General features: G+C 33.5%; 1 protein-coding gene across 1 annotated transcript in view; it reads right to left on the reverse strand.

Moving 5' to 3' along the window:
- LOC106460507 overlaps positions 1 to 10,726 on the reverse strand; it is a gene marked incomplete at its 3' end in the record, with an annotated part of 66,006 nt that overhangs the window by 11,286 nt on the left and 43,994 nt on the right. The window contains exon 5 of the mRNA XM_022387257.1: positions 8,649 to 8,813. Coding sequence (XP_022242965.1) covers positions 8,649 to 8,813 — 165 coding nt within the window. The remainder of the gene's footprint in view (positions 1 to 8,648; positions 8,814 to 10,726) is intronic.

A 10,726-nucleotide genomic window follows, 5' to 3' on the forward strand; every position in this document is an offset into this window, starting at 1 on the left:
CGCTTATTTACAGTCTAAAACGTATTTTAGGAATTTTTTCATTAAATTCCTCTTTAAACTTCATTAAATAATACAATTTTGTACAAATAATTGAATATTATGCTACTATTTATAAAAATAAAATCTGAAATCCATTAAGTTCTCCATCATTTTTTCAATTCACAAATGATTTTGCCCTCACACTTGCATTGCCTACTAAGAAAGTTAGTAGCTGGTACTTATCAGGTTAATAAAGTTGGAGTAAATTTATTTCTGTTAATATCCTTGGAAAAAGTTTTAATTGATGAAACTCATGAATCAAATTGGCATAGTTTTGCAATTATAATTGATAAAATTAAAAATGTGATTTTTTAAACGATCTCATTCAGACTATTCAAGGTAATTCTGTATAAAATGCTGACAATCTTGAGTCACATTACCTAATTCTGCTATGGGTTTAGTAGCCCAGTGTGCATGGTCTGACTAAATGTTGTAGTAACTCAACTTGTATACTCAGGCTATAGTAGTAGTCTAACTTGTATCTACCCTTTATATATAGCATTAACACTATCTGCTCAGGCATCATTTACTGCACATGTCACAAGGTTTTAGTGGCTTATATTCAAAACTTTATTAAACTTCTTTTCCTGTTATACCAATCAGTGTAACATAAAATCATAGCTAATAGTCCACATTTTAATAGTATATAAGTTTTATGTTCTTAATTTTATAAGGCAATATTTTAAAAAATCCTGAATTTCCCCTAGTTTGAGAAAGATGACACATTTTCTCTAGGCATCCCATCTTCTTTATTTTATTCACCACCCCTCCAATAAATAAAAATTTCAAAGTAAATTACTCATCATACAATCTTCATTGCTCAGATAAACCATAATTTTTATAGCCTTCAATTTTGTTTGGTTACAGAGCTATCAAACAGAAAATCAGACCCCATTTGCCACACCTACCTGTCACATCCTCTCTTTAAGGATTTGTTAAGAGTTCTCTCTTACATTTAATTCCATGTCATCTATAACCAATATAAAGGTTTTTATCTATCAAATAACATTACATTGTTTTATGAACCTAGAATTGTCAATTTCTCTTTTAGTACAAGCTTTGTTCCCACAGGAAAGATAATAACTAGCTTGGATGAATTTGTAACAGCTCTTGTTGCATAGTTAAAAATCCAGAAAAATTGTCATAGTTGGAGGAAATTTGTCTGTTTTTGTATGTTATTAATCTATGTTCTTTAGTGCATTATGTATTTAAATAAAAATAAATTTAGTATAAATTTAGTATAAAAAAAATAGAGTTAACTGTCCTCGACAGTCAACAGCAAAGAAAAAAGAAGACTGGGTAAGTACTTTATTTCTTGTTTCTCATGTTGATTCTATATTCATTATTATAAAAATAACTAAAATATAAAAAGAGGGATCTCCTTAGTTCAAATTAGGTAAGATAAATACTAATAATAATAAAATAAAAGCACTCACGTAAGCAGCATGGAGTAGCTCGTAAGTAATGTAATTTGATAGCATAATGTGAGCTCCACATTCCCCAAGTGAGTTAGAACTTATAATGGTGCAAATAGTAGTTAGATTTGGTTCGAAAGCCAATAAAACAATAAAATTTAATTATAAATAGATATATACTGTTATGAGTTTCAAGCTACTTAGGATAAACAAATGTAGTTTCATGTTACTTATGAAGTTATTCTAGAAAGAAAAAGAGGGTAATTTAGATTTATTTTGATTTTTTTTTTTGGTGGTTGAGTTGTATTGAGTCAGGGAAAATAAAATAAAAGATAAAATATAAAATTTTACTGAAAAGAAACATATAAAATGTATTTAGGACATTTTAGAGATTACACAAATGAAATTTGAGATTTTTGAGATGAAGAAAATAATTTTTAATCTTAACAGGAAAATCAATTTGTACACGGACTATTCAAAACAAATACTCAATATATTCAGGGACAAATCTTTTTTTTAGTTTATTAAAAATACTTCACTAAAAAATATGATTTTTTGTATGTGAAAGACTTGTAATATTTACTGAAAGAATGGCAAATTTCGTGAAGATATACATGCTATATTAAAAGTTGGTAGTATCAAATTTATAGACTTTGGACGAGTACAAATAGGTCATGTGATTGGTCAAATTGACCAAGCCTGTATTGAGAGAGATAACTAAAAGTCAATTTTTTTCAGAACAAACAAATTTACTACAAAGAAATTTCCTCCAGTTCCTCCTTCAAAATCATTTGTCCTTGCTCAATCAGATATGAAACAAGTAAATTGGGTAACAAATTCATAATAATACACTATTCTTCATTAGTTAATTAGTTCATTAGTTAATTAACAAAACAAATGGAGCTGACAACAGGAAGTAATAAATAAAGTTAAATCTTCTATTGTAGCTGAAAATTTCAATAATAAGTTTTAAAAAAGAAAGTTACAACAATAGTAAGTATGGAAATGCAGGGCATCAGAAAAATCTAATGTAACTAATGATGCAATGTTATACCATATAAAGAATTGTCTTGTAGATAGAATTAACTATATATACTAATAGCTTAAACTAACAGGACATAAAACTTATGGTGTTCAATAAACAAAAAGTAGTTCAACATAACTGCCTTAAGCAGCTTTCAAAGAAATTAAAGTGTAGAGATGAAAGTTTTAAAAGTCATAATATTCTGTAAAACATTTAAATCCATAATTATGGGCAAGAACTTTGGTGAATTTGTCTCAAAAATGAATTAATTTTGTGCTTAAAATGTGTTACGAGAAATCTTGTGTAAAATGTGATTTTACACAGTCTCACAATATTGAACAAATTCTATTGTATCTAATAAGCAATGAGTAATAAACATTGTAACACAATTTATTTGAAGATGGAAAGTTAGTAACTTCAAAGTCAAAAGTCTTCATACTATTAAAAACTTTGAACTTAAGTTTTTCATTAATGATACTGATATCTAAATCCATGTATTGTGCTTATTTTGGTGCTTATGGACTGAAATTACCTTACGTTAGAATTCCTTGCATTTGTTGGAAGATATGTTGGCTGCATTACACAAATGTGTTGTCAAATAACAAATACATTGTGAAAAGTGATAATGAACTTGAATAGCAAAGGACAACAAATAACATGTAAACAAATAAAACAAAATATTTATATAGTAAAAATCTCAAACTAAACTTGCACAGCTTTGTATTATACAATAACACTGCAACTGCTGGAGTGCAGGATAGAAACATAAACACCAGACATAAAAAATAAAAGCATATTAGCTGGGGAGAGCAAGAGAGAAAGAAACATAATTATAACCCACTTTTGTGTCAGACTGAGGTTCTGTTGTTGTATCTTGTAGTTTTTAAGATTACCTACATCAACATGTAGGATTATTCAAAATAAAAGGGAGTAGAAAGACACAGAGGGTCAAGCTGGTATACAAGCTTCCAGGGTATAGCTATTATACACTGGGACCCTACTATAATGCAGGGTCCATATTTTGAGACCACATTATAATGAGGGCCTTTCAAAAGTTCCAAGCCAGTTGCATGGCTACAGATAAACTGATTAAATCTGCCTTATAAACAATATATATTTAAATGCAAATTTTGGTTACCAAGATGAACCTGCATTATAACTAGTTCATCACTATAGTGAACCACATTACAGCAAGGCCCTTTACATAAGTAAGATGACTAAGAGTATGTTTATGACCTTCATGCATCAGCTTTGGTTTAGCAGGTAGATGCCAACTACATACAGAACAACTGCCCAAACATTTAGAAAAATAACCTAAATATGTGAAGAAAGATATATTCTACATTATTTCAAGAAGAGTAAAATGTGTCACATTATTATGCCCAATTTAAGTAGGCATTTTGTGTGAGTCATATTTAAACAAATCAATCACAAAATTGAAAATATAATAAAGTGTCCTGCTATTGTAGTGAAAAGGTTCTCTTGCAATATTCTTTATCAAAGTATTGACTTAACAACTGAGATATTTTCCATATATCACCTATATTCCTCTATTTTTTCAAATACTGTTTTTGTCACTAAAAGCTTCACTTTATATCATCATATGAGAAATGTTGAACTTGGAAACTCAAAAGAGATTATTATAAATTTTGAGCTATCTTCAAGTATATTCCAAAATAATATTTAAAAAGTAACTTAAACCATTATTCTTGTTTTGTAAAAAAAGTTGAGTCTTTCAGAAAATTCCTGATTTTAACTCTTGAGAAAAGATTGAATTTTGTTACAAATGTATTGCAACTGTTTTTGTTATAACGAAATCAAAACAAATGTAATTCAGTTCATAACACCAAACATATTTCAACATTGCATCTATATTTGTAAAATTTCTAATCAAAGGTATTAAGACATTTTTACCACCAAAATAAACCTCTGTTTGGTAATTATGTAGTATTATTAGCTATACATATCAGTTATTTACACACCTAACATTTTATACTTTTATTATCTGATTTGCTGAAACATAATCAACCATTACGTACCAAGGCAAGGATAAACTACATTATATAAGTTTGTTTGTTTTTGAATTTTGCGCAAAGCTACACGAGGGCTATCTGCACTAGCCGTCCCTAATTTAGCAGTGTAAGACTAGAGGGAAGGCAGCTAGTCATCACCACCCACCGCCAACTCTTGGGCTACTCTTTTACCAACGAATAGTGGGATTGACCATCACATTGTAATGCCCCCACGGCTGAAAGGGCGAGCATGTTTGGTGTGACGGGGATTCGAACCCGCGACCCTCAGATTGCGAGTTGAGCACCTTAACCACCTGGTCATGTCGAGCCCATTATATAAGTGTAAAAACGTGGTATCTACCAATATACAAATATCAAAATAGTACACCTAACATCAAATTATAATTCTACATTCCGATACAATATCTTACCTCCTCTCACATAATACCTTTTCTTGTTCAATGCTGCACTCTATATCCACAGATTTGTTCGCCCACTACTAGCCTTTAAACTCACAGCTACTCCATGTTTCTATGTGATTCAGTTGTGTTGTAGCATGCAAATAAAGATGTGACAACCCTCCACCAATAGGAGCATGACACACTCTCCTATCGCAGCTGGGTCCCTCTGTACTGTAGAACCCAATATTCACTTCTTGGTTTGGCACAGTAGTGTTAAGACATGTTCATTTTCACTTATGCTTTTACTTTATGTTTATTGTTTGTTGCGGTATTTATTAAACAAATTAGTTGTTTTTTTGCTTCATTTATGCAGTGATAATTTCACTGTAGATTATTAACTTTGAACTTAACTCTAGTTGAATTTGAATTCTGAATTTAGTAGTAACAAATATTACAACATTTTAATCTGCTATGTCTCAGGCTACAGTCCTTACACTTTTAGCTGTGGAGGTTGCATTTTTTCAATAGGAGTTGGGGTCCATCATGTGGCTGTTTCTTCCAAGCTCAGACCTTTGACTGGTGAATCTGGGCAAGATTAAGATGATATGGATGTTTGCTTGTTTATCCACCTCCTTCCTTGGCCATGCAATCCAGATTTTCTACATGGATGCACTGATACCATCAATAGCCTTCTTGGATATGGGGACACAGGAATGTTACCTTTTATTGGTATCATCTCTCCTCAATTAGGTCCATTTCTCAGTATACCTAGTTTTCCTTACTTTTACAGATATTGGAGGCCATGCTGACCAAAGATTCTGGTGCAATTGCATTCCGGAGGGGCACATCGTGCCTCAACACCTTCGGGCTCAGAATAATGTTTTTTCATATCTTCATGTCATGTTTTTCCATATTTAGACTCCCAAAATTAGTGTTATGTATACTGGAATGAGATTTGACACTAATACCTCTATAAAGTTTTCCCAAGCCCACTTGCCCCATCCCAGTTGAATCCCTGTCATGCTCTTCAGTTACCATTCCACCATTCATCTCCAGTCTGTGGTTATACACATCTCCCCAACTAGAGTTTGGGAGAGCACTGGTTTCTGTATGTTTTTCCTTTTTTTTTTAAGCTCTTTCCGGATCCTTCACCCTCCTCATCCTCCACTCCTTTATCCAAACCCCATTTGAATCTGTTCCCAATGACATTTATCCTTCATAACATTTTCCCCTATGATCATCGGAGATCAGATGTTTTGCCATCGATTTATCACATTTTTTTCACCAGGCCTTGGTTCTACTGTCTCTGGATTGCCGTTTTCTACCTAAGATGTTGGCAGTTTGTGCAGACAAGGTCTCCTTTACACTGATTTCCCTATCTTCCATTTTCTATTTGTCTTCCTATTTGGATCTGGATAGTCTTTTAAGTCTAATGCCCACACAGCTTCTTTCCGTGGTTCCTGTTTATTTATCCACTTGAAACCTTCCTCTCTAAGTGATGTTTCACTCCCCATTCTCAAAAGTTGGATTTGCCAATTTATCAGGCTGGCATATTCATCATTCTCTCTTGGCTCCCTATAGTTTGTTTTTACAGGTGTCATCATATCTAATTGGACATCTTGCTTTTCCCCGGTGCCCATTGGATGAAATCATCTGGGCTGGCAGGTGCCCCACATCCAACAAGTTCATCTCCCATTAACCCCATTGGGTGGCCATTTCATCCTCATCCAGATATCACAATACGCCAGTAGCTATGCTACACAAATCTGTTCAACTGTGAGTTTGTACATTTATTAAATTCTTTCTTTTCCTTACAGGGTCACATTCCTCTTCTATATTGAATCCCACTCTGTGGTGAGTGATGCCTGTCCAGTTATACTTATTCTTAAATCTGTACTGTACAGTCAATAAGATCAATAATGCCCACCACTGAAATGGGGTGTACTGCTAGTAGGTTCATCCTCATGGTATATTGTGTCATGCAGATATCCAAGTTATTTTGTGCCAGTAACCACCAAACAACAACCCAGACCTTACCATCTCATTGACTATCATAAGTAAAGCAGAGAAGGGATTGTTGCTCATCCCTCCATTCCTGGTTGCATACATCATTTTTAGCCTGCTTTTAAAAATAGTTTCATGATCACCCATCACACTTTCTCCAGTGCTGCATTCCTCTAGACTCTCCAACACATTATCCCCCCCCTTCTTCCAGTGGAGAATGGAAGCCCTTACCACTTACTAGCTCCTAGCTGATGAGGTTGTGGACCATGGAGGCTTCCTCCTAAGAGTACTATATCCCATTCAGTTGAGAGTATGGCAGTGGTGTTCTGCCAGTATAAATGGCATGACTATTTTCCTACCATGAACTTGATGTACAATTCCAAATGCCGTATGGTTTTGGTAGGGATTTTTCTGTCATATGCAGTTCACCCTCCAGCTGGAAATTCTCCTTCCTGGTGTTGATTGGAGCTGGACCAGCCAATATAAGTTCTCACATGTGAGTGTGCTGGGATCCTCTTCCTACTGCAGACTGGATGATACATTCCCAATGCTGCATGGTTTTGGACTGGAGTTGACCCTCCACTTTGCATTCCACCTTCCTACCATCATCCAGATGTTGTTTCCAAGGGAACCTTGGTTGTGTTAGGTATGCACACAAGAGCTTCAGTTCTCAGAACAAAAATATTCCTTCCCTTATGGTTCCTGAGTGTGAGAGAAGATAGTAGAGGATCCTCCTCCTACCATGATCTGGATGATCCATTCTCAGTAATGATGGTTTTGGACTGGAGTTGACCTCCTGATTACAGTCTGATGCACCTTAGCCACTCTACACCATGGGCATGTCCAGCTACAGTTGGTCTAGGATCCTCTGCCTACTGTGGACTGGGTGATCTATACCCTGATAAAACTGGTTTTGGACTGAAGATGACTCCCATTTAAAATCCAGATAAAGATGGTTGAGGACCCTTCTCCAACTGTGGAAAGAATGATCCCTTCCCAGTTCCACTGGTTTTGGACTGGAGTTGACCTCCTGAATATGGTCTGATGCACTCTATCCATTTGATACCTGTGACATGTATGGATACTTTTCATATGTGCTTATTTGCCACCCATTCACAATCAATCATCAAGGGCAAATAATATACCTGGTTTACATGTGGTGCAGTCTTCCATGAGCAACACGAGAAGTCACACTCAATGGATGTTTTTTGGATGCTTTCTAAAGGGTGCTCATCTAGGTACATTTCTCACCTGTCGCTCCACCAGGATAATGTGGGATTCTAGCTATTATGTGAGAGGAGGTAAGACATTATATAAGAAGTTAATATTCTTCCATACAGAAAATATATTTCCAATAGATACTTACCTCTCCTCCCACTTCCAGTGCTTCTTTTCTGCCTAATCTCGAAGTGGTTATTGTGTTCTACAGTATAGACGAAGCCAGCTGTGACAGGAGAGTGTATTGTAATCTATTGATGGAGGGTTGTCACATGTTTATTTGCATGCTAAGACACAGCTGAACTACCTGGAAACATGGGATAAGTGGGAGTTTCAAGGCTACTGGTAGGCAAAAAGATTTTTATGCATATAGAAGGCAGCATTGAATGAGAAAACTATTATGTGAGAGGAGGTGAGTACCTATCAGAAATATAATTTTAGTGTAGGAAAATATAACTTCCGTTACTACCAAACTAGTTCTAAATTTAAAATACAAAAGCAAGTAACAACTACATTCAGAGAGAAAGAAACCTACCTCTATCCGTTTTAAGCTTGCTTGGATCTGGAGTATCAATGCAATGTTCTACATTTATAGCTTCTTTCAGAATGTTCAATGTGCGCTTTTTTTCATCATTTGGAAGGAAAAACCTGTTTTTTGCTATGCGTTTCATTCTTACGTTTGTCAGTATGCATTCAAAATCTGAAAACAAAAAAAGCAAAGTATCAGTATGTCTCCTTATTTGCTGATAACCTGAAACAGAAATTTTTAAGTGGATTAACAAAATATGAATTTATTATTGTCTTAAAGATAAATTATGTTATACATTTTATAAATAAATGACTTAAATTAATATTAGCTGAAATTTTTTAGTTCTATAAAAATATATTACAGTTGGAAAAACAACTTTCTCTATATGAGTAAAAAAAAGTGACTAAAGAATACACGCTTTATTACAATAACTAAGCCTATCATAGATAAAATAATAAAATCATTCCTTTCCAGCTACTAATCTTACTTCAGATAATTTATTGTGTAATTTATTTATAATTTACATTTTCAGAAAGAGTTCTATTGGTGAATTCTGTTGATTAGCAATTATTAAACTCTCTCAAGTTCATTATTGCTCCTGATCATCAGCTCAACTCACTGTAGTAAAATTATAATTTGTGATAGGTATGTTACATTTTAAGATATGTCATGGAATACCAAACAAGTTTGGAATTTTTTTAGAATATGCTCTTTTCTACATGTTGAAAGCTACCTAGTAGTACAGCCTATGTGTTCCTCTGCACAGGAAGGACATTCACATTTACAGATAACAAATGACCTCTTATTTTTAAGTGTTATATTCTTGAAATATAAAAATGTGGATAAATTCTGCTTAATATTAAAACAAAGTTGTAATATATTTTGCAAGATTAGATGTATTTATAAGTCTATTGTTAGGATAAAAACATTTTTCATTCAGCAGTAGCACTCCTATTGAAATTTTACATTTTTAGAATTAAAATGAATTTGAAGTAGGTACTTACCTCTTAAATACAAAAAGTCTTTCCTTGTTAAGTTACTCTCATGCTGTCAACAAACATATTTCTAAAATTCTGAACAATGCAGACATGCAGCAACTTACCCATAGTTCTCCACATCACTTATTGTCCTTGTGGCAGGAGGAAGGCTCTGCTTTCCCACTATAATCTAAACTTCCTAAATGCAGTTATAATAGAAACCACATATTTTCCATTTGAAGGAGAGAAGTAGAATGAGTCATAAGGATTACTGGTTCACTAAAATTGAGATTTTTTAGACAGGAACATAACAACCCAGACCACAGTAATTGAAAATATGATCAAGCAGAGCTGAGGAAATCCAGTACGAGAGTGCGTTAAATGGATTAGATTCATGAAAAAATTAGTGGACCAGAATAGCCTCATAAGAGATTGGAACAAATGAAGACAAATAGAAAATGCATATTTCTCAACAGGTTAACTCCTCACTCTCATCACCCTTTCGAGACGGGTCACAGGTGAAAGGCTATGTCATCTCATTTGTTGACTCACATTCAAAATTTTATTGAACTACTGTTTCATGAATTTATGTCAATAAGTTTGGTATCAAACTGTAGATTATAATTCAAATTTTAGAACAATACATTACTCAATTTGTTAATTTAAAAGTAAATATAAAAAACACAGATAAACATTGATTTTTGTGTGTCCCTTGGTATGTTGAATGCAGCACTGGTTCAAATTAGATGTTTGTGAAGTCAAAATACTAAGTCTATAGTTTCATACAAACTAGAAACTCAAATTACCAATACTGACAAGCTAGAATATAAAATAAGAAGGTCTTATCTTATATATATATTTACTTCTATATATGACATGAATAACCAATCAGAAGCTCAGAATGTACCCTAGTGGTTTTTCTCAGCCTTTTTAATGTACCTAGTGCTATTTCTTTCTTTAAACCAAGATTTCAATGAGGTAAATTGTGTTTTTAGTCAGCTCGAAATTTTATATTTTTTCGACCCAAATACAGCTTAGTTACTAAGTTTGATAAATTATAGTGGAATTCTGTGGTATTGATGTAGTAATTTATGATTTTTTAGTTAT

This window comes from Limulus polyphemus, unplaced genomic scaffold, assembly GCF_000517525.1.
Source record: "Limulus polyphemus unplaced genomic scaffold, Limulus_polyphemus-2.1.2 Scaffold783, whole genome shotgun sequence".
Lineage (NCBI taxonomy): Eukaryota > Metazoa > Arthropoda > Merostomata > Xiphosura > Limulidae > Limulus > Limulus polyphemus.